Here is a 26498-nt window from a genome sequence, read left to right on the forward strand (position 1 = left end):
TATGTGTGCATTTAAGGCTTCAAAGTCACCTTATGAGTTTTAGCTTGTGATCAGTAACCAGTAGCAATTAATCTAGTAACTCACACATTCAATCGACACCTTATCAAATCTACTCGTCTCTGTTAGGGTAGTGGGTATAGTAATAAGCTGCTTGTTGTCTTCATGGATTTGGTGGGAAAACAGAGAAGTAATTATTATAATTCAATATAATCAGGTCTATGAGATGTGTTGCCTAGGACTACATAAAAAGCATTCTTAAACCTGGGATTGGGAAATTAGCTTTGGAATTTCATGTAGAAAATGTTCTTGTGTGTAAATTATGGCTGCAGAATGCAGAGGAAAGAAAGAAGGGAGCCAAGGAAAGCAATTAGGAACATGGGGAGGAGAAGCAAGTTGGCGCTGGGAAATCTCCTGTGTTGTAAACCTGCAATGCCAATACCTGAGGGGCTTAGAAACCTCATCAGAAAACTTCTGGTCCCAGGGCTCTGAAGACTGCAGTCGACAGACCTAAACCTTTAGCTATTACACTCAGCTTACCTCGTTTAACATCTGTGAACAGAGGTAAAATTTAAGGTGACAACTGGCTGCTTGTTCACATGATAAGTGAAATTTCCTTTTTTGACAAAGGCATTCCCTAAATTTTGAGTGTAAATGGTCATGAAAATACCCCTTTAAAATAGGCCCTGTACATATGCTGGTGAGAAGCTCTGAGGTTCATTCAGTTTTCTCTTTGTGACACCCGATCCTGTGGCTGTGACGGTTTGACATTGAATCCACCTGATTCCAGAGCCAAGTTTAACATGTAAATCTGTGTTCTTCACAAGTCTTACATACTACCTATTACTCATTAAATATTAGAACTTAGGAGGTTCCGACACAAAATATTCAAACAACTTTGAGATTTCACTTTCAGTTCCTATTGTGTGCCTGTAACCATCTCCATATCCCCCGTCCCTCCCCCGACTGTTAGCCTGGACAGTAAATAGGCTGGATCTTAGTTTTGGCCACAGAACTATTTCTCAAACCTTAACAGCTCCTCATTTAATGCACTAATATTACATACCGTCAATTGGTGTATTAGGAGATCCATTAAGAAGGTAATCTTGTTACTAAACAGAACATCAGTGCAGTTTTCTGAACAGTTACTGCAGGTGAGGTTGTAAACATTGATTGCATTGCAGAGAGACCTAACAGGAAGGAAAACACCATTTGTAAAACCCGAGTAACTCTTCTCTCAACAATTTAAAATACATAACATCAATGATATAAAAGGAACAGGCATGAGATGGAAGCTATTCTACAAAACCAAGCCAAACCTAATCAGGTACAGGTCTATCACCTAGACATAAACAGTCATTCCATAGCTAACGAATGCTGTGCTCATTATTACTGAACAGTTTACTAAAAACATCTATTAGTTACAGGACAGACAGTGCAACAATTTCCCAGCTTTTCTGATATTGTCGTCATTTAAGACCAGAGGTCAACCAGGAACCTTGGCCTTTCAAATAATAACCCAGAAAAAAAGGACTGCTAAATTGCCTGTTGCCAGATCAGCTGGTCCAGGACAAGGCAGCTCATAGAATAGTATGGAGAAACTGGAGATATTTTCCATGATGTAAGCCCTACAAGTCTCTGAAAAGAGAGACCTATTCTGCTTGAAGGGGATATGTATTTGGACCTGGTCCTAGGCAGACGAAGTCTTCTTTCCTAGAGGGTCCAAACTGTCCACGAACCAAAACAGTCTAAAGTAAAACTAGTCAAAAAATGTTTGGGGACACACACACACACACACACACACACACACACACACACACACTCCAAAATCATGATATTAATTGTTCAAAGAAACTTTCAGAGCAATAAGCTCAGTGTACATGGGACTCTCCTGAGTCTTTTGAAACCTGGGCCTGATGTAACGCCTGTGTAATCAATGTTTATCTATTCTGTCTGTTTGACTCAATTTCCACTTAGTCCTGCACATCCACCTTCTAGGAGAATGGTTCTCAATCTTATGAGAGCTCCAAAAACCTTGGCAATAAAAAATTTCAATTCCCGGAAAGCAAACTGAGCAGCTCAGAGGGAGCCAACAGGTCTTTAGTCAGTGATAACCCTGAACTCGGGAGGACACCTCCAGAGCGGAGATGGTCTCTGGGCACCTGGACGGAGGAGATCACAGGGCCGCCAGAACTGAGTTGGTCTCTGTTGGTCTCCTGGAATTCTTCAAGGTCTCACCAAATATAATGAAACTTACATAGCAACCAATCAAAACTGTACTGATGTCACTGCTTTGCCCACTACCAACCATATTAGAGGTTACCTAACCTTTCTAGAAAATTCCCCAGCCCTGCCTAAAAGGGGACCTATGAGCTCCTCTGGTTATAACCATTTTGATGAATGGTTGACCCCTGTATGCTGGTAATTTCTGCAGAATAAACGCTCTTTGCCTTTGTATATTACCCCTGTATGCTGGTAATTTCTGCAGAATAAACGCTCTTTGCCTTTGTATATACTTTGTATATTTGAAGGGAAGTCTGGGGTCTTCCCTTCAGTGATTCTTGGACCCTAACACTTCCTAATGCTGTAATCCTTTAAATATAATTTCTCATGTTCTAGTGATTCTCCCACCACTCCCCAATCATAAAATTATTTTTGTTGTTACTTTACATCTGTAATTTTGCTACTGTCAAATATCTTGCCAAATACTTTGTAGTGTAAATATCTAATTTGCAGGATAATGTTGGGTGAGCCCTGTGAAAGGGTCCTTTGGTCCCCAAAGGGATTGAAATGAACAGGTTGAGAACAGTTGTTGAGACATTTGTTTAATTGTGACCTGTTAACCAACAGCATCAGCATTACCTGGGGACTTGAAGAAATGCAAACTACCAAGACACACTGCATACCCAATAATAGAAACTTGTGTCTTAGAAAAACTCTACAGCCAGAGATGAGAACCACAGATCTTAGAAACACCATGTGAGCATTCATTCACTCACTCATTCATTCATTCATTCATTCATTCAATCAACCATTAATCATATACTGAAGGTCCCTGTGATATGCCATACATTGTGCAATGCATATAAGACAAGTAAATGCCACAGAGCTAATGCTTTTCTGGGAAAAAAGAAGGTGAGAAGAGCCCGTTATACTAATGTTTGATGCAGCTGGACCTGACCACAGAATTGATGGGTTTCTGGAAGTTGGTTACCATTGAGAATACTACTCAAGAGTAGAGCTACAGGAACCAGATTCTTCTAGGACAGAGTCCCAGTTTATCACTTAAGATATTAGCAAATTTCTAGTGCAGCATTTATAATCCATTCCACGTGTTTAAAAAGAAGATAATTTTTAAGCTTTCTGTGATTGTCATGAGAATAAAATGAGATAATAAAGTACTCAGGACACTACTTAATTAGTAGAACTCATTGATTATTAATGTTATTACTGTTATTTGACAACAAGAGTAAGAATGTATTTGTTTTTCATAAGGTTAAAACAGGTGTTTATGATTATAAAAATAATTATATTTGAGAAGGTGATATACAAAGAAATGGTAAAAAACTTATGAAAAAATATAGTATTTGCAATCATTCTTTTCTTACTGTTAAGTATTTCTCTGTAACACTTAGTGTCTTCCATATCACTAGGTTTGAATGTTTAAAAAGAGAATCAGACTCTGACTGAGAAGCACAAAGCACAGAACAGAAAAAACTGTCCTGAACTGGCTGAAGTGGAAGATGGAGGGCTCTCCCTTCTCAGAGAATCCAAAGGCTTCTTTAGACACATTCTCTTGGAATGCAGGGAAAATTACTGTACTAAGATCCAGTTAAAGTTTCACCTGGCAGTATCAGTTGTGTGGGCAACATCAGTAGAGATCATCCTAAAGTGACCTCAGATGGACCAGTGCCCAGGGGTTTCTGCTATCACTGTTTTGGGAGTCAAATTTAGAAATCTCCCAAGACTTTTCTAAGTCATGGCTTCTGCACATTCCTTTCTAATAAAGAACAAAATAAAAATGCATAATTTTAAAAATACTGAACCATGTCTTATCCTATGGATATAAAAATTTAGTTCAACCAACCTCTAGCTATAGTGCCCAGCTTTCAGTAGCATAAACAATGTTTATGTGAGAAGTCTTTGTTGTAAACTGATGGAGAAAAGATCCAGATGATTTAAACAGGGAAACGGACAGGCAGATTCTACACATAAAAGAATCTGGAGAATGCTTCTATGTCTGATACCCAAATCAAACACCACTGAACTGGCCTAAATAAGCAAAACAAATCCAGAATGTGACCAGGCAAGATACGCCTCACCTTGAGTGTGACTGTGGGCTTTACAAACAGTGACTTCCAACTCTTGGACTAGAGTCTGGATACCCTGCTTTATTCCTTAGTTCCAGGGTAAGGGCCTGGCTTTAGGTCTCAATCACATACCTGCACAGGTACATGAAGTCTGGGAGCAAATGCCTACTTGCTTCTTTCACACTGTTGGTTGTGATAAAATGGGTAAAAGGAACTGAATGTTTTAAAGGTTTTTAAGCATATGGCCAAATTCAAACTGAGTTCCAGAAAGAAGAATTGTATCAATTTTTACTGTGAGAAAGGCCCTTCCCTGCACTCACATTGTGGCCAATACTGGTTACATCTTCATAAATGTGATAGCAAACTAAATATGTTACTTTTAGTTTTTATTTTTTAAATAATCATACAACATAACATATTTTGTTATGGTGTCTTCCCACATGGTTGTTCTGAAAGCCTGTCCCTTGCCTTATGCTGGTACTCTTCTACTCCTGCTGGACAATGTCCTTTTTCACTTTCATGCAACACATGCTCTATTACGCACCTCATGGGCCCCTTTCTAGTTTCAGGATTTATACACATTCACATACTCATATATAAAGCCAGGATCCACAAATAAAAGAAGATATGGAATATATGTCTTTCTGAGTCTGGACTTTACTTATTATAACAATATTCAAATTCATTAAGTTTTGTGCAATTTTAATATTTAATTTTTCTTGATGGCCTAATAAATGCATAGTGTGTATGTACTACATTTTCTTTGCCCATTTATCAGCTGATGAACACCTATGCTGATTTCCTTGATTTTGCTTTCTTTTTATGATTTAAAAGTACTTTCAAATTATAAAGTTAGACAATTACTCAAGTGTATGTTTTCAAAGTTATCATAATTTTATAGTTTTCATAATTCAATCTATCAGTTCACTGCAAATTTATTTTGGTGTGAAATATAAAACAGAAGCTTATTTTAACACCATTGAGGTGAGTGAGTACACTGCCCTTCACGTATTTGCAATGATATACATGGAGAATACATTCCCTGGTTTCTTTGTTTAATTGATAATTGTCTTTATGGTAATATTGTAGTGTGTGTTATATTATGTAAGTTAATGGTAGGGTTAATTTAATATATAAACTATGGATCTCTAAAAACTATTAAAAATCCCATTAAGAGTGCTGTGATGAATTGCAGAGCTTTCGAACTATACCTAAGATGCCTTTGCCATTTATGTTTTCATAGCCCTGATGTTTATTAGTATTTTGTGTTTTATTCAATCAAATTCTTACAGCTTGTTATAAAACTCTGGTTAGCAATTAAGAAGCACGAAGAAATACACATATATAAAAGAGTGCAACGTCTTTTAATAGCCTCTGTGCTGAATAAAGAAAATCTTTTCTTTGATAAAGAAGAATGTGCATCTAAACAGCCTTATGTTCACAGAAGTTGTTTAAGAAACTATGTTCTAATGTGGAAGAAAGGGAGAGGGAACCAAAAGTCTCAGGGTGAGGAAAAACTTGGGTATGCAGTGAACTCACTTGAAAGACAATCTTTATTTGAAGAGCACCTGGTTTAGAGCACACACTGCTCAGAACCCAGCTTGGGTGGTCTGTCCAGCAGCCCTCTCTGTAATTTTAAACGTGAATGACTTGAAGTACTTTTGACATCAAACAGAAAGCCCCAACTTTTCAAAGTATCTTCTCACAGTATATTCTGTCAAGAGTACACCCCGGTGATGGTGGGAATCTAAGATACAGAGTTTCTTGCCCCAAATATATACTTATGAATAACTTTTTTGTCAGAAATTTTCTTACTGAACATGTTTCCTCTTCAAAACAGAGGACAGAAAAAAGCATCATGAAACCAAACCTTTTAATGAGAGGCACAGGAATTTGTATGTAAAAAAAGATTATAGACTACAACTAAAGTACATACTTAGTACATAAAGAATCGCTTAAATGCAGTCCTGACACAACAGTAGTAGGAGGCTTCAATACCCTACTTTCGTATCAAAGAGCTGTAACAAACCGAAAATCAGCAATTAAATATCAGAACTAAATTATACTGCAGATCAAATGGATGTAACAGTTATCTATAGAATATACTGTTGAACACAGAGAGAATATACAGTTTGTCTTAGAAGGAGGTGAAACCTTCCCTACGACTGATCATAAGAAGAGGGCATAAAGCAACCTTTAACAAATACACAGAACAAACAAACAACAAAATTTAACTAATTTTTAAACTACCAAAAGTACCATGGAGCAGAACTAGAAATCAGTAGCAAAAGAAAAGTCAGAAACCACACAAAGATTATTTTATGTATTCTTTAATTTTTTTTTACAGATCAGATTTTATCCCCCTCCCAGTTCACCCTCCAATTGTTCAACTGTTCCACATTCCACACCTCCCCCCTACTTCCACCTCATCTCCAAGAGGATGTACCCCACCCCACCCTACTCCACCAGACCTCCCCACTCCCTGGGGCCCCAAGTCTCTCTAGAGTTGGGTACATCTTCTCTGACTGAGTCCAGACCCAGCAGTCCTCTGCTGTGTATTTGTTGGGGGCCTCATATAAGCTGATGTATGCTGCCTGGTTGGTGGCTCAATGTCTGAGAGATCCTGGGTGTCCAGGATAGTTGAAACTGCTGGTCTTCCTATAGGGTTGCCCTCCTCCTCACAGGAGCGGGTGGAGGGAGAAAAGGACTTGGGTGGGAAAGGGGATGGGGGGGCAGGACTGAAATCATGAAGGCTAGCAGAAAGAGTGAAAACAGGCAGCCTTGGGAAGTAGGAGGTGGGGGGACCCTCTAGAATGTACCAGATACCTGGGAAGTGAGAGACAGTCAGGACTCAAAGAAAGGGACCTTAGATGAAAGGCCTTACAGTGGAGGAGAGAGAACTTATAGAACCCACCTCCAGTACAAGAATAGGACATCAAGTGAAGGGATGGGGTTGTGATCCTACAATCAAAACTCTGACCCAGAATTGTTCCTGTCTAAAGGAATCACAGGGACAAAAATGGAGACGAGCCCTAGGAAAAGGGGGTCCAGCAACAGGCCAAAAGTGGGATCCATCTCAAGGGGAGGACCCAAGATCTGACACCATTACTGAGGCTGTGGGATGCTCACAAAAAGGGACCTATCATGCTTGCCCAACAAACAGTTGAAAGAGTCAGATGAAGATATTTACATTCAACCAATGACAGAAGCTGGTGAGCCCTGTGGTTGAATTAGAGATAAGCTGGAAAAAGCCACAAAAAGATATGGAGACAGACCACTATGAATCAACAGGGAATCATTGAAGAAATCAAGAAGGAAGCTAAAAAATTCCTTGAACTTGGTGGGTATAGTGACAAATACCTTTAAAGTTAGCACAAGTAGAGGCAGGTGGATCTCTGTAAATTCAGGGCCAGCCTGGTATACAGAGAAAATTCCAGGAGGCTATATAGTGAAACCCTACCTCAAACAAAAATCCTACAAGGAAAAAAAAAGATAGCATTATCTATCAGAACCCCTGGGCTACAGTCAAGGTAGTTCTTGGCAGAAACTTCATAGCTGTAAATACTCACATTAAAAACATTTACAAGCTCTCAAATAATGTAATGATGTACCTGAAGGCTCTAGAAAATAAAAAAACAAACAAACAAACCAAGCCCAGAGGAACTAATGGATCAGATAAAAAGAATACACAGTACCAATAAAGTAAGGATTAATCCTAAAAGTTTAGTAAGACACACACACACACACACACACACACACACACACACACACACACACACACAGGAGTAAGAGGAGAGGAGAAGGAAGAAGAGGAGGAGGGAGAAGAGGATGGAGAGGAGGAGGGACAGGGGGAGGGAGAGGAGGAAGAGAAAGAAGAGGAATAGTTAAACCCAACTTCATCAGATAACAACTGAAGAGGGAGCTGTTAAAACAGACTCAGTTGATGTTCGGAAAATCATTTGGGATACTTTGAAAGCTTACATTTTAAAAAGCTGAAACATAGAAGAAATAGAAAAAATTGTAAATTCACATGACCTCCTAAAATTAAATTATAAACAAATTAGACTACTAGCAAGCAACAAGAGTAAAGCAGTAATTAAATCTCTATGCAGAAAAGCTCAGGGCCAGATGGATCCACTACTTATCTATAAAACACAAAAGGAAACTCTAACACCTTAAAGTGGTTTACAAAATATGAAGGGAAGAACACTACCAAATTTATTGTATGAGGCCTAAACTACCCTGATGTTAAAACTGGATCAAGGCTTTACAAGAAAAGAACTACAGAGTAATATATATGCCAACATTCTCATACATGTATATGTCTATATTTATTTCTAAATCTATAGATCTTAAAGAAAGTTATGCCATTTGGGTTGATAATGTTTCTCACATGTGGAACAGACTAACAGGAATCAGTTCCAGGCACTAGAAACTTCCTTTCAAGCTGTTTGGTCAGGGTAATCCAACACATACCTCAAACAATATAGACTATGGCTGTTGCTCATAATTATGTTCCAGCAGTGGAAGATAATAAGTCTCTGTTGTTGAAGTCACCACAAACTTCTGACACAGAACTGGTGATAGGACACCTGGATCTGACCTGAAAGTGTCCTGCCTGAGGTCTAGCATTTATGGTACCTGAAGTGCTGTGCGAACTGTCAAGAGGGTGTGGTATCTATGAACTACAACAATGACGAGCATGGCAGGAGAGCCCTAAATGTGAATAGTGGCACTCAGATCTTGGCAGTAACCAACAGTTGTCTAATTGGAATTCCTGCTCAACAAAAAAGGAAATCAGATTTAGTATCGTATACCAACTATCAACAGCTAATATGCTTGAGGATCTTAGAAAAAATTTACCGCCACTTTACTAGACCAGCTTAATAATATCTAACTCCTTTCAAAACTTGTTCATATATCTGTATATGTGCAGTTGCATCTTCAAAAAAGCTTCCATTTGCAAATATGGAGAGAATTACAGAAAACTATAACTAGCCAATACACAAAGACCAACTTATTTTGGGGTACCCAGCCCTAGTTGATAGATCTACAATACAACTCCTACATGTATGGCTCAGGAAACATCACAGAGGAGAGGCAGAAAGACTGTAAGAGCTAGAGGACCAGAGAGACTGAAGTGAGACTGTATCTCCTAGAAGTAACAAGGAAGGGTCAACAACACGGCTGCCTAAGTAAGACCTGAACAAGGACAATACAAACATACTAAAATGGAAGAGGAAAATCTCATGGAGTCTCATCCCCAAACAAAGAATGGCAGGCAGGTAACTAATGACTGCTGAGAGGGAGAATTAGTCTCTCCCACGGATGAGCCCCTTAATTGGTTATCTAATACCAAGTGGTAAGCCCTGAAATCCTATACATACAAGCAACACTGAACAAACTCAGCAGGTTGTATTATAAGGACAAAACAGAAGGGGGAAATGACGTAATTATGCTTTAATTAAAATAAAAAAATCTCAACAAAAACCTGAAAATCAGATTCAAGAGCCCATTAGGAACATCATACAATACTACAGGTGGTTTTCATTCTGGGGATGAAAGCTTGGTTTAACATATGGAAATCAATTAATATACTATATAAACAAATTTAAGAGCACAAATCAAGCAATCACTCCAAGAAATGTAAACAAGGCATCTGACAAAGTTCAATGTGCCTTCATGATAAAATTCCTGCAAAAATTAGGATACAACAGACCATGTCTCAACATAATAAAGGCATATGACAAACTTCTAGTAGTCATATCAAATGGATAAAACCTGAATAAGACCAGAGTGCCCACTCTCAATTTTCATTCAAAATAGTAATCAAACCTTAGTTGAAGTAGTAAGGCAAGAGAAATACATAAAAGTGATACGAGTGCAAAAGGAAGCAGTTAACCATCCCGATTTGCAGATACCCTGATACCCTGATTCTGTAATTAACAGGCCTTACAGAATCCACCACAAAGTTTTTAGACATAAGCACTTTTAGTAAAGTTACAAGACATAAAATTAACTTGCAAAAATTAGTAATTTTTTTGCATGATAATAACAAAATTGTTAAGGACAAAATTAGCTGAGATTATCCATACACATCAGTTTCAAAAAACATGAAACACCTCGGAATACACCCAAGCAAGAAGGTAAAAGACCTTTACAAAGAAAGCTTCAATACACTGGAAAAAAATAAACTGAAAAAGACATCAGATGACAGAAAGACCCCCAAATGAGCTTGTACTAGAATTAATAGTATGAAAACAGGGTATATCACCAAATGTAATCTATAGAGTCAATGTAATTTCATCAAAATTCAAACAACATTCTTCACAGAACTAAAAAATATCCTAAAATTAGTGTAGAAATACAAGGATCAAGGACAGCAAAAGCAATCCTAATGAGAAAGAATAAATGATACTGAGATATCATAATATTTGATTTCAAATTATTCTTAAGAACTGCAGTGACAAAGACAGGACAGAAGTGATACAAAAAAGACTTCCAGAGGAATGACATGGCACCCATTATAGAGCACCCCAAAACAAATCCAATCAGAGTTATGGACTTCTACTATTTGACAAAGGTAAAAAATATACAATGAAAAAAGGTCTATCCAACAAGTAATACTGGAAATCTGTACATATACACAAAGAGAAAAGTGAAATTCGATCCACACTTTTCCTCGCCAGCCTGAGAATCCCTTTAAGACAGATCAAAGACATTACTTCATACCCTGAGTTGCTGATGCTGCTAGGGAAAAACATGCCGAAATACAGGCAGCAGTGGGCTAGGGAGAGAGCGTATCATCCATCGCTTACCATGTAATGTGAAAATCTAAGTTCAAACCCTAGATCTCACCTAAAAAGAATGGACATGGTGGTATCCACTTATACCAAAGCTGGGAAGCAGAGTCAGGTAGATCCCAGCTGACCTAGCTCAATGAAAAAGCCCTAGGCCAATGACAGAAAACAAGGTGGACAGAGCCTAAGGAATGACACTGGAGATTGATTTCTGTTTGGCTTGTGCACTCCTGTGCCTATGAACTCACACACATACAATAAACGTGCACGCGCACGCACACACACACACACATACACACACACACACACACACACACACACACACACAAACACACACACACACCCTTTCTAAAAAATATTCCCACAAATTAACCTCATGAAATTAAAGTTTCTGTATCACCAAAGTGAAGAGATAGCCTATAGAATGGAAATTTTTTTCCTTAAAGGATTCACATCTATAATATATAAAGGGCAACAAAATAAACACATCAAATCATTAATTCAAAAAAGGACTAATGAACTAAATATATAGATCTCAGAAGAAAAAATACAATGGTTAGTAAGTATTTGAAAAAGTGTTCAACATCCTTAGCCATCAAGAAAATACAAATTAAGATTTGTAATTTTAAGATCCTACTTCATTCTATTTAGGACAGGCATCATCTGGAAATAAATAATAATAATGCTTTTGAATAATAATAATGCTTTTGGTAGGAGTGTAAACTGTTATAGCAGCTATGGAAATCAGCATGCAAGTTTTCACAAAATTAGGAGCAAAGTACTGTAAGACTCCATTATTATTTCTGGGCATATAACTGAAAAACTAAGTCAACAAATAGTTGTATATGCATGTTGTCACTCCATTAGTCCCAAAAAATAAGAAATGGAACTGATCCATCGCAGATGAGTATACAAAGAAAATTCATACATATATGAATTTTATGTACCTATAAAGAAAAATAAAATCATGACATTTATAGGAAAATAATATGGTAGATATCATATTATAAAACAAGCCAGTCTCAGAAAGACAGATACTGTGTTTACTCTCATGCTTCTAAATGTGTATACACTTATATTTGTGCATGTGCCTAAGTTTCAAAAGCAGAAAAGGAACTGTGAAAACAGAAAGAGAGCTTACAGAAGAGGGAGAAAGACAGAGCGTGTATGACATGAAAGCTAAAGGAGGAACAATTTGGGGGAAAAGTGGACCACTAAGACAGCATTGGAGGGCGTGTGCGGTAATGGTAAAGAGAGATCAGTAAAATAAAATACATCTATGCAAATGCCACAGTAAATCTCATTATTTTCTATGGTAACTTAAAAATTTAAAATAATATCATCCTTAGGTAACCCAATCACAGAAAAACACACATGGTATGCACTCATTGTGGATATTAGCCCAAATGCTTGAATTACCCTAGATGCACAGAACACATGAACTCAAGAAGGATGACCAAAAAGCAGATGCTTCACTCCTTCTTTAAAAGGGGAACAAGAATACCCTTGGCAGGGAATAGAGAGGCAAAGTTTAGAACAGAGGCAGAAGGAACACCCATTCTGAGCCTGCCCCACATGTGGCCCACACATATACAGCCACCACACTAGATAAGATGGATGAAGCAAAGAAGTGCAGGCTGACAGGAACTGGATGTAGATCTCTCCTGAGAGACACAGCCAGAATACAGCAAATACATAGGCGAATGCCAGCAGCAAACCACTGATCTGAGAACGGGACCCCCATTGAAGGAATTAGAAAAAGGACTGAAAGAGCTTGAAGGGGCTTGAGACCCCATATGAACAACAATGCCAAGCAACCAGAGCTTCCAGGGACTAAGCCACTACCCAAAGACTATACATGGACTGACCCTGGGCTCCAACCTCATAGGTAGCAATAAATAGCTTAGTAAGGGCACCAGTGGAAGGGGAAGCCCTTGGTCCTGCCAAGACTGAACCCCCAGTGAACAGGACTGTTGGGGGGAGGGTGGTAATGGGGGGAGGATGGGGAGGGGAACACCCCTATAGAAAGGGAGGGGAAGGGGCTAGGGGGATATTGGCCTGGAAACCGGGAAAGGGAATAACATTTGAAATGTAAATAAGAAATACCCAGTTTAATAAAGATGGAGAAAAAATAATGATTTTTTTTTATAATTAGAAACACTGTAGAGTTGTTTCATAGAAACCTCATAAATAAGATGTCCCACTTGCAAGAAACTTAAGAGAAAGAATGAGGCTAAAACTTAAAACAAGAAAAGTTTTTCAACTTTGACATTTTGACATAGAGTTTAGAATTGTGAAAGATTTGGTGAACTTTTACTGAAATTGATGACTTTGACAGATCAGAGTATTTATTGTGGATGAAAGGCTAACATTTGTACCATTTGTCCTGTTTTGTTCTTTAAGTTACTTTAAAAAACGAATTTGTTTTCCATGTGCCACCATATAAGTGTGGTCAGAGAACAACCTGTGCGAGTCTTTTCTGTCTTTCTACTATGTGGGGTTCAGGGATCAAACGCAGGCTGTCAGGCAGACACTTCACTGGCCCACACCCTGTTTAAGCAAGTATAAACCCACATTGCCTCTTCTGCTATCCTGCTCTGTCCTTCCAGATCCTTTGATACTTAAGAGTGAGGAGGCAGTGGATGACTTAACCCAAGCAACCATCTATTCAAGAAGGGTCTTTTCCAGGATGTTAATCCTGTCTGTGTCCTCATCAACTTCTACTACACCAATGTTAATATTGCAGTACATATATATATAATGAAGTATAGTGTCAATGAAATTAAAATTAACTTTGAAATAAGTTTCCTAGCTATAATTCCTCGGAGTAAGAAAATTTCAACTGAATGTGATATTTCAAAAGTTTTTGTTTTAAACTGATTAGGCACATAAAGAATAGCTAAGTTTTGTGTTCCACAGAGACAAATTTTAATTTTAGATGAAAAATCATATATGATTAAATGACTGATTTAATAATTTCTTCTCCATTTCCTCAAACTAACCTCTGACTTAGTCTTATGTTGAAAAATTACAATAATGCACCACACTGTAGGTTGAATACTAAACTAGCATGTTATTTTTAAACTGTAGTGATAAAGCATTATTTTTATTGCTAATATTAATTTAATATCAGGCAACTATTATTTTATAAAGTCTTTAAACATGCTCTTAAATAGGACCCCATTATGTAATTTATACTTCACGATTAAACAAGCTGACTCTGGAGAAGACCCCAGGTGGTTTGCAGTGCTAAACAGCAGATTAAAGTTGACACAACTAATTCTTTACTTTAATCTTATTAGTGGTTCTACAGCTGTCAACTGTAACCATCTCTCCAAAAAAAATCCTTTGAGACATAAACAAAATATTGTAGTACATTAAATAAAGACATGAATTTATTAATCACTATGGCTAATTAGCTTCAAAAATATTTTATTTTGCTACTAAAGCAAGCTACTTTTAAAATAAAATCAATTATATTTATAAATTTAAATAATTTTAATTTTCTAAAACTTTAAAAAATACTTTGTATACACATAAATATAATATTCCTATACTTAAACATAAAATTATTTAACAGTAAATTATATTCTTAATTGTTTCCAGACTGGTGAATAGTATTTTGTTAACATTACTGAGGATCTATGATGTAGAGGACACAGAGGGGTGTGACATGGGTCCCAATACGGCGAAAAGCTACATCTGGACTTATGAGAAGGAAATTCTATCTAAAATTTATCATATTCTATCTAAAATCTATCCTAAAGAAAGGTAGTTAATATATAGAAATCTTGCAATTCTTTTTCTTTTTTTTAAACATTGGGACACATTGGGACTCTTTTTTTTTTAAAGATTTATTTATTTTATTTATATGTGTACACTATCATTGTCTTCAGACACACCAGAAGAGGGCATCAGATCCCATTACAGATGGTTGTGAACCACCATGTGGTTGCCAGGACTTGAACTCAGGACCTCTGGAAGAGCAGTCAGTGCTCTTAACCACTGAGCCATCTCTCCAGCCCACAGTTCTTTTTCTGAATATAACTGTTGTTTCCCCTGAACATTTTGTCTTCTTCACACAAACAGTTAGAAGTGATTTTGGTTCACTGATGTACCCGCTAGGTAAAAAAAACCATGAGGGCCACAGACCATCTCCCACACCCAACATCCAACCCAACTACAAAAAGCATAAGCCAAAACCAATCAAATAATGGTCTTCCCACGAAATATAAACAGTAACAACAAAACCTCTGCAACTCACATAGCTCATCCCATTTTAAAAAATGATACAAATAAACTGTTTTCATTTTACTAAAGCAGTAATCACTGACATTACACAAGAGTATACACATACAACCCAACAGTGCAGACAGCACTGCCCCATAAATACTGGCTTCATGAGGTGTGCAACTTCAGACACTGAAGCTTAACTGCGCCATTCTGTTTTGTTGTATGATGTGATACAGAACATATGTTTCATAGTCTCCAAAGTGGTAAAAAAGGGTTTTTTTTGATGACAGAAATTATACAGATCTCAGAACGAAAGAAATCCAACTAATACAGGTTAATAAAGTTATTCTTTGGTGACACTAGGCAGGCAATAAGGTACAGAAATGAGAGACTATGGCAGTTTTAGTTCAGCTATGTGATGATGGGGAGAAAACCATGCTTTTTTAAACTTTGGTTTCTTTATTTTCATTAAACTGATACTTTGGTATAAATCTGAGTCTATAGTTCTGAAATAAATTTATTATGCAACAGCCCTGCATGAAAAACAAGTGCCTCAACACTGGTAGGGTTACACCAAAGTTGCAACACTGCAGCTCTTATAACAACACGTGTACCCAATACTGTGTAGTGTAACTATCCCTAGTTATGCATGAGAGTATTTTCTAGTAGCAGTTTGGTGCACAGCTGAGCAACTGCCCCTCCTTACATAGAATGTGTCTTACTTTTCAAGTATGAGAGAGGATTAAAAGATAGTGTGATACCCTGAAAGCTTGTGTCTCTTGCTTGAGACACTGCTTGTTTTAGGTAGATGGATAATGTGGTTTTCTTGAGATGACTAGAATTGTAATTTTTTTTAAAAAAAAAGCCTGTGCTAAGATGGTAAAAACCAGTTATTTATTCCTTTTGTCACATGCTGCAAAATTTGGCTGGATATGAAATTAACTCAAACAAATCAGTAGCCTGCCTCTACTCAAAGGATAAAAAGGTTGACAAAGAAATTTTAGGGAAATGACACCCTTTACAAAAGTCAGAAATAATATAAAATACCTCACTGTGACTCTAACCAAGCAAGTGAAAGATCTATATGACAAGAACTTCAAGTCCCTAAGGAAAGAAATTGAAGATCTCAGAAGATGGAAAGATCATCCATGCTCATGGATTCCAGGATTAATAGTGTAAAAATGGCCATTTTGATGAAAGCAATATACAGATTCAATGCAATCCCCATCAAAATCCCCACTCAATTCCTAGGGTTAGAAAGAACAATTTGCAAATTCATTTCAAATAACAAAAAACTCAGGAGAACAAAAACTGGTCTCAACACTAAAAGAACTTCTGGGGGAATCACCATCCGTGACCTCAAGCTGTATTACAGAGCAATAGTGATAAAAACTGTATGGTTTTTTATCTATGAAACAGGCAGAAACAGGCAGGTAGATCAGTGGAATAGAATTAAAGACTCAGAAATGAACCAACACACCTACAGTCACTTGATCTCTGATAAAGGAATTAAAACCATCCAGTGGAAAAAAGATAGCATTTTTAACAAATGGTGCTGGTTCAAGTGGTGGTCAGCATGTAGAAGAATGCAAATCGATCATTCTTATCACCCTGTACAAAGCTCAAGTCCAAGTGAATAAAGGACCTCCACATAAAACCAGTTACATAAAAATAATAGAAGAGAAGGTGGGGAAGAGTCTTGAACGCATGGACACAGGGGGAAATTTCCTGAACAAAACACCAATGGCTTATGCTTGAAGATCAAGAATCCACAAATGGAACCTAATAAAATTTCAAAGCTTCTGTAAGGCAAAGGAAACTGTCAATAGGACAAAGTGGCAACCAACAAATTGGGAAAGATCTTTACCAAGCCTACATTTCATAGAGTGCTAACATTCAATATATACAAAGAACTCAAGAAGTTAGACTCCAGAGAACCAAATAACCGTATTAAAAATGGGGTACAGAGCTAAACAAAGAATTCTCAACAGAAGAATATCGAATGGCTGAGAATCACCAACAGAGATAGAAGAAAAAATTTCAGGGGCAGAAGATACCATAGAAAACATCGACACAACTGTCAAAGATAATGTAAAACGCAAAAAGCTCCTGGCCCAAAACATACAGGAAATCTAGGACACAATGAAAAGAACAAACCTAAGGATAATTGGTATAGAAGAGAGTGAAGACTCCCAACTTAAGGAGCCAGTAAATATATTCAACAAAATTATAGAAGAAAACTTCCCTAACCTAAAGAAAGAGATGCCCATAAACATACAAGAAGCCTACAGAACTCCAAATAGATTGGACCAGAAGAGAAACTCCTCCCATCACATAATAGTTAAAACAGCAAATGCACAAAACAAAGAAAGAATATTAGAAACAGTAAGGGAAAAAGATCAAGTGACATATGAAGGCAGACCTATAAGAATTACAACAGACTTCTCACCAGAGACTATGAAAGCCAGAAGATCCTGGACAGGTGTCATACAGACCCTAAGAGAACAAAAATGCCAGTCCAAGTTACTGCATCCAGCAAAACTTTCAATTAATATAGATGGAGAAACCAAGATACTCCATGACAAAACAAAATTTATGCAATATCTTTCTACAAATCCAGCCCTACAAGGGTAATAGAAAGAAAACTCCAACAAAAGGAGAGAAACTACACCATACAGAAAGCAAGAATACAATTTCCTTGCAATGAAACCAAAAGAGAGGAACACAAACATAATTCTACTCCTAAGAATGAAAATAACAGGAAGCAATAATCACTATTCCTTAATATCTCTCAACATCAATGGACTCAATTCCCCAATGAAAAGACATGGACTAACAGACTGGATAAGTAAAGAGGACCTAGCATTTTGCTGCATGCAGGAAACACACCTCAGAGACAAAGAAAGAGTAAATCTCAGAGTAAATGGCTGGAAAACAATTTTCCAAGCAAATGGCCCAAAGAAACAAGCTGGAGTTGCCATTCTAATATCAAATAAAATTGACTATCAACCAAGAGTCATTAAAAAAGATAAGGAAGGACACTTTATATTCATCAAAGGAAAAATCCACCAAGATGAACTCTCAATCCTAAATATCTATGCTCCAAATGCAAAGGTACCTACATTCATGAAAGAAATGTTACTAAAGCTCAAAACACACATTGCACCTCACACGATAATAGTCGGAGATTTCAACACCCCAATCTCATCACTGAACAGATCATGGAAACAGAAATTAAACAGAGATGTAGAGAAACTAACAGAAGTTATGAACCAATTGGATTTAACAGATATTTATAGGACATTCCATCCTAAAACAAAAGGACATATCTTCTTCTCAGCACCTCATGGAACCTTCTCCAAAACTGACCACAAAACAGGTCTCAACAGATATAGGAAGATAGAAATAATCCCATGCATCCTATCAGATCACCATGCACTAAAAGACTGGTCTTCAATAAACAATAATAATGACAGAAACCCCACATAAACATTGAAGTTGAACAATGCTGTACTCAATGACATCTTGGTCAAGGAAGAAATAAAGAAAGAAATTAAAGACTTCTTAGAATTTAATGAAAATGAAGACACAACATTCCCAAACTTATGGGACACAATAAAAGCTGTGCTAAGAGGAAAACTCATAGCTCCGAGTGCCTGTAAAAAGAAACAGGAGAGAGCATATGTCAGCAGCTTGACAGCACACCTTAAAGCTCTAGAACAAAAATAAATAAATAAACCCAAGAGGAGTAGAAGGCAGAAAATAATCAAACTCAGAGCTTAAATCAACCAAGTAGAAATGAAAAAGGACTATGCAAAGAATCAAAACTAGGAGCTGGTTCATTGAGAAAATCAACATCATAGATAAACTCTTAACCAGACTAACCAGAGGTCACAGAGAGTGTGCCCAAATTAACAAAATCAGAAATGAAAAGGGAGACAACAGAATCTGAAGAAATTAAAAAAAAATCATCAGATCCTACTACAAAAGCCTATATTCAACAAAACTGGAAAATTGGGAGGAAATGGACAATTTTCTAGACAGATACCAGGTACTAAAGTTAAATCAAGAACAAATAAACCATCTAAACAACCACATAACTCCTAAAGAAATAGAAGCAGTCATTAAAGGTCTTCCAACCAAAAAGAGCCCAGGTCCAGATGGGTTTAGTGCAGAATTCTATCTGACCTTCATAGAAGGCCTCATACCAATACTGTCCAAACTATTCCACAAAATTGAAACAGATGGAGTGCTACTGAATTCCTTCTATAAAGTCACAATTAGTCTTATACCAAAACTACACAAAGACCCAACAAAGAAAGAGAACTTCAGACCAATTTCCCTTATGAATACTGACACAAAAAATCTCAATAAAATTCTTGCAAACCGAATCCAAAAACACATCAAAACGATCATCCACCATGATCAAGTAGGCTTCATCCCAGGGATACAGGGATGGTTTAATATATGAAAATCCATCAATGTAATCCACTATATAAACAAACTCAAAGAAAATGCTGAGAAAGCATTTGACAAATTTCAACACCCCTTCATGATAAAAGTCCTGGAAAGATCAGGAATTAAAGGCCCATATCTAAACATAGTAAAAAGCCATATACAGCAAACCAGTTGCTAACATCAAACTAAATGGAGAGAAACTTGAAACAATCCTACTAAAATCAGGGACTAGACAAGGCTGCCCACTCTCTCCCTACTTATTCAATATAGTTCTCAATGTCCTAGCCAGAGCAATCAGATAGCGAAAGGAGGTCAAAGGGATACAGATTGGAAGAGAAGAAATCAAAATATCACTATTTGCAGATGATATGATAGTGTACTTAAGTGACCCCAAAAGTTCCACCAGAGAACTACTTAGCCTGATAAACACCTTCAGCAAAGTGTCGGGGTATAAAATTAACTCAAAAAAATCAGTAGCCTTCCTCTACTCAAAGGATAAACAGGCTGAGAAAGCAATTAAGGAAATGACACCCTTGACAATAGTCCCAAATAATATAAAATATCTTGGTGTGACTTTAACCAAGCAAGTGAAAGATCTATATGACAAGAACTTCAAATCTCTGAAGAAAGAAATTGAGGAAGATCTCAGAAGATGGAAAGATCTTCCATGCTTGTCGATTGGCAGGATTAATATAGAAAAGATGGCCATTTTGCCAAAAGCAATCTACAGATTCAATGCAATCCCATCAAAATTCTTACTCAATTCTTTATAGAGATAGAGCAATTTGCAAATTCATTTGGAATAACAAAAACCCAGGATAGTGAAAACTATACTCAACAATAAAAGAACTTGTGGGGGAATCACCATCCCTGACCTCAAGCAGTAATACAGAGCAATAGTCATAAAAACTGTATGGGTATTGATATAGAGACAGGCAGGTAGATCAGTGGAACAGAACTGAAGACACAGAAATGAACCCACACACCTATAGCCACTTGATCTTTGACAAAGGAGCTAAAACCATCCAATGGAAGAAAGATAGTATGTTCAACAAATGATGCCAGTTCAACTGGAGGTCAGCAAGTAGAAGAATGCAAATCGATCCATTCTTATCACCCTGTACAAAGCTTAAGTCCAAGTGGATTGAGGACCTCCACATCAAACCAGATACACTCAATCTAACAGAAGAAAAAGTGAGGAAGAGTCTCGAACACATGGGCACTGGAGAAAATTTCCTGAAAATAAAAAACACCAATGGCTCATGCTTTAAGATCAAGAATTGGCAAATGGGACCTCAAAAAACTGCAAAGCTTTGTAAAGCAAAAGACACTGTCATTAGGATAAAACGGTGACCAACAGTTTGGGAAAAGATCTTTACCAATCCTACATCTGACAGAGGGCTAACATCCAAAATATACAAAGAACTCAAGAAGTTAGACTCCAGAGAGCCAAATCACCCTATTAAAAAATAGGGTGCAGAGCTAAATAAAACATTCTTAGTTGAGGATTATAGAATGGCCAACAAGCACCTAAAGAAATGTTCAACATCCTTAGCCATCACGGAAATGCAAATCAAAACAACCCTGAGATTTCACCTCACACCAGTCAGAATGGCTAAGATAAAAACCTCAGGTGAGAGCAGATGCTGGCAAGGATGTAGAGAAGGAAGAACACTCCTCCATTGTTAGTGGGATTGCAAACTGGTACAACCATTCTGGAAATCAGTCTGGAAGTTCCTCAGAAAATTGGACATTACACTACCTGAGGACCCAGCTATACCTCTCTTGGGCATATACCCAAAAGATGCTCCACCATATAACAAAGACACATGCTTCACTGTGTTCGTAGCAGCCTTATTTATAATAGCCAGAAGCTGGAAAGAACCCAGATGCTCTTCAACAGAGGAATGGATACAGAAAATGTGGTACATCTACACAATGGAGTACTACTCAGCTATCAAAAACAATGACTTCATGAAATTCATAGGCAAATGGATAGAACTAGAAAATATCATCCTGAGTGAGGTTACTCAATCACAGAAAAACACACTTGGTATGCACTCATTGATAAGTGGATATTAGCCAAAAAGCTCAAATTACCCAAGATGCAATCTACAGACCACAGGAAGCTCAAGAAGAAGGATGTCCAAAATGCAGATGCTCCCACTTCTTCTTAAAAGGGGGAAAATATTCATAGGAGGGGATATGGAAGGAAAGTTTAGACCAGCGACTCAAGGAATGGCCATTCAGAGCCTGCCACACATGTGGCCCATATATATACAGCCACCAAAACTAGATAAGATTGATGAAGCTAAAAAATGCATGCGGAAAGGGACTGGATATAGATCTCTCCTTAGAGACATGTCCAGAGCATGTCCAATACAGAGTTCAATGCTATCAGCAAACCCCTGAACTGAGAATAGGACCCTCTTGGGGGGAATTAGAGGAAATATTGAAAGAGCTGAAGGAGTCTGCAACCCTATAAAAACAAGAATACCAACCAACCAGAGCTTCCAGGGACTAAACCACTACCGAAAGACTATACATGGACTGACCCAGGGCTCCAACTGCATATGTAGCATAGAATAGCCTTGTTGGGGCACCAGTGGAAGGGAAAACTGTTGGTCTTACAAAGGTTGGACCCCCAGTGCAGGGGAATATGGGGGAGGGCAATAAGGGGGATGTATAGGGGGAATACCCGGAAGGGGGAGGGAGAGGGGAGGGAATGGGGGCTTATGGACAAGAAACCGGGAAGGGAAATAACCTTTGAAATGTAAGTAAAGAAATATATAATAAAAAATTTAAAAATTTTTTTTCAACATCCTTAGTCATCAGGGAAATGCAAATCAAAACAACCCTGAGATTTCACCTCACACCAGTCAAAATGGCTCAGATAAAAAACTCAGGTGACAGCAGATGCTGGCGAGGATGTGGAGAAATAGGAACACTCCTCCATTGTTGGTGGGATTTCAAGCTGGTCCAACCACTCTGGAAATCAGTGTGGAGGTTCCTCAGAAAATTGAACATTCCACTCCGTGAGGACCCACCTATACCTCTCCTGGGCATATACCCAAAAGATGCTCCAACATACACAAGAACACGTGCTCCACTATGTTCGTAGCAGCCTTATTTATAATAGCCAGAAGCCAGAAAGAACTCAGATGTCCTTCAACAGAGGAATGGATACAGAAAATGTGGTACATTGATATAATGGAGTACTACTCAGCTATCAAAAACAATGACTTCATGAAATCATTAAGCAAATGGATGGAACTAGAAAATATCATCCTGAGTGAGGTAACCCAGTCACAAAAGAACACACATGGTATGCACTCACTGAGAAGTGGATTTTAGCCCCATTCTTTGGAATACCTAAGAAAAAATTCAAAGATCATATGAAGCTCAACAAGGAAGATCAAAATGTGGATGCTTCAGTCCTTTTTAGGAGGGGGAACAAAATACTCAAAGGAGGAAGAGAAGAGGGGGAGAGGGAGGGGAAAAAGAGGGGGGCAAGATCAGGTATGAGAGGAGATGGGGGATGATACATAGAGTCAGGAATTTGAACAGAGGCGTTTAGCAATGGGGGATGGGGAACTGGGGATAGACATCAGCAAGTCCAAGATGCAAGGAAAGCAAGAGGCTCCCAGGACCCAACAGGGATGAGATTAGCTAAAATGACCAATACATGGGAGGGAGAACCTGTAGAGACCATATCTAGAGGTTAAGCAAAGCTGGCAGTTGGGGGAGGGGCCACTCACTCATCTCCAAATTTTTAACCCAGTATGGCTCCTGTCTAAAGGAAATACAGGGACAAAGGGCGGAGCAGAGACTGAAGGAAAGTCCATTCAGAGACTGCCCCACCTGGGAATCCATCTCATATACAGACACCAAATCCAGACACTATTGCAGATGCCAAGAAGTGCTTGCTACAGGAGCCTGTTATAGCTGTCTCCTGGGAGGCTCTGCCAGAGCCTGGCAAATACAGAGGTGAATGTTCGCAGACAACCATTGGACTGAGTACAGGGACCCCAATGTAGGAGTTAGAGAAAGGACTGAAGGAACTGAAGGAGTTTGCAACCCCATAGGAAGAACAACAGTATCAACCACTCAGATCCCCCAGAGTTTCCAGGGACTAAACTACCAACGGAAGAGTACACATGGAGGGACTCATGGCTCCAGCTGCATATGTAACAGAGGATGGCACTTTCTGGCATCAACAGGAGAGGCCCATAGTCCTGTGAAAGCTCTATTCCCCAGTGTAGGGGAATACCAGGACAATGAGGTAGGAGTGGGTGGGTGGATGGGAGCGGGAGCACCCTCATAGAAGCAGGGGGAGGGAGGATGGGATGGGGGCACTGGGAAAGTGGATAACATCTGAAATGTAATTACATAAAATATCCAATAAAAATTGTAACCACTGATAGTATTGATTAGGTGCTAGGTAACAGTCCCCTTGTTGCCATTGATCTAATCCTTCTATGTCACTAGTGCATACTATGTGCGTATAGTATATTAGTAGGGTATGAGACCTAGGTATACACAAGGAATTAGCTCTGTTTTTTAAATTTTCACTAACAAAAGAAAGACACACACACACACACACACAAAGACACACAGTGAGATTAGATAGATTAGATTTAGATACTATATTTTGCTACGTTAAATAATTTAAGAGGCTAAGGAAAGAATATGTTTTTTGTAACTTTTCAAAAAACATGAGAAGGGTAATATAGGTTCTATAGTCTACACAAATGTGAAACACTGACAATTTAGAACTAGTATCAGAGAGATCCCAATGTTCCTATATGCAGATTACACATGATTATGAACCTTTGTAACAAGTTCAGTCACTACTGGAATTACAATCTACTTCTGACAATAACACAATGACTCAGAGGAACATGGTGGGAAATAATTTAATTATTTTAAAAAAACTGAATAATAAATCAATTCCATCTGAAAAAATGCTGCAAAATTTTACTCTTCATTAAACAATGTCTTATAAAATATGGTTCTTATTTTCTAGTCGTTAAATTTATAGCTAATTCTAATAATAAATACATTAATACACAAAAGAGCTTCATGCTGTAGCTGCAAGATTAAAGATTTAAGGTGAATTATGTTGCTAGGATTTGAGGTGAGACCATGAGGAGAGGAAGAGAAGCATGTGTGGATAACTTTTCTCTGATCCTTTGACCTTTAACATCTTAATTTTACCTTCAAATTAGGCAATCAGCTTCTAGTGTCAGATAAGTAATTGGTTAAATGATTAAGTTTCTAATGAAAATACTTGCTTTTTAATAAGATGGTGGGATACAATCTGGTCCACTGTGATCAAGTTTAGATAGGAAACTCTATTTTTAGAAAACTCACACTGTAAGAACTGTACTATCATATGTATATATTTTACCTTTGATTCTGAAGGCATACACACCACTTTTGAATGTGTTTATCTTAGTGTTTAGGGACATTAAGCTCAATGTAGGTCATGTTTACATTTGTTTTCCAAGTTGGGATTGTTAAGTAGAAAAATAGAAGTCCAACTAGCCCAAGCTTATTGGAGGAGCATTCATTAGTTCTCACTGGATGTTCAAATATTCCCTGGACCAACTTTCTCCTTTTATTACCGTTTCTAACAATGAGCACTCATCCAGTCTTCTTTTACATGAGAGACTTTGAAGAAACAACTATGGCTTTGTGAGGAAGGCTCTATGTCATAATCCAGTATTTTCAATCCAATCTGGAGTTAAGAGAACCTTTTATACTTATATTTTAAAAGTATCAGGCTCATTTGACTGGAAAGCCAAGAAATTCAAGGTACTGCAAAAGAGAAGAACAATTAGACTATTCTGAAATGACCACCAGTCCTGCTCCCAGGACGGGAAACAAGCCAGAACTTAGAAGAAATCATCCTGGGATCATGGGCTGCAGTCTGGAGTGAGCCCGAGACAGAAGACCCTCTAATGGGTCTGTTTGGGTCACAGACAACAGTCAGACTGGTACTATGGTGCCTAGACAGGGAACTAGCATGAGATGACCACTGCTCTGGTGCCACAAAGACGGGGGCGGGGGGCAGATCATGCCCAAGATGAACTCTGCTTGGTGCCAATACACAAACAGCATAGTACTCAGAAGACCACCCCAGACACTGAGGGACCCCAGGCACCAATAAAGGGAGTAAGTAAGTGGTAGAGAAAAGGAAACAGAAGGATGTGGGCACTACTGGGGGTAGTGAGGAACAGTCTGCAGCACAGGAATCTGTTACTACCAAAGGTCAGGAGGACATCCTGGTCTGGGTTGCCACTCAGGGTTATGTTGATGTCTGAGGGCTGTGCAGAACTGGCTCCACCCCTCACCTGGGCATGCTAGGAGAACTGACCCTGAGGTTACTGAGGCAGTTGCAGTACTCAGGTGAGCAGAACATTGCTGGAGTTGCTGGTGAGCCAGCTGAGGATGCAAGTATGGGAAAGCTGGCCCCACTACTATCTCCCAGGTGGTAGTATGAATAAGAAAGAGAGATATCCTTCTCCCCACGTGTCCCTTAATGCCTATGGCAGGTGGGAGACCTGGTCCTGGGTCATGAGAGCAGTTCCTGCCCGTCACCATCTGCAGCATTTGGGAAAGCAGGCTCTGCACCTCACCTGAGCAGCACAATAGAGTTGATGTCACTTAGTAGTGGCTACAGGTAGGCCAGTTCCAA

At 38.3% G+C, this 26498-nt stretch overlaps 1 protein-coding gene across 9 annotated transcripts in view; it reads right to left on the bottom strand.

Moving 5' to 3' along the window:
- Scaper (S-phase cyclin A-associated protein in the ER) overlaps window positions 1–26498 on the bottom strand; it is a 387677-nt gene that overhangs the window by 82236 nt on the left and 278943 nt on the right. For all 9 annotated transcript variants that reach the window (XR_015626332.1, NM_001427719.1, XM_087560185.1 and 6 more), the window contains 1 exon segment: window positions 1064–1187. Coding sequence is in view for 8 of the 9 variants with exons in the window: in NM_001427719.1 (NP_001414648.1) it covers window positions 1064–1187 (124 nt within the window). In the remaining variant the exon portion in view is untranslated.

The sequence above is a fragment of the Rattus norvegicus genome, chromosome 8 (assembly GCF_021556685.1).
Source record: "Rattus norvegicus strain SHRSP/BbbUtx chromosome 8, alternate assembly SHRSP_T2T, whole genome shotgun sequence".
Lineage (NCBI taxonomy): Eukaryota > Metazoa > Chordata > Mammalia > Rodentia > Muridae > Rattus > Rattus norvegicus.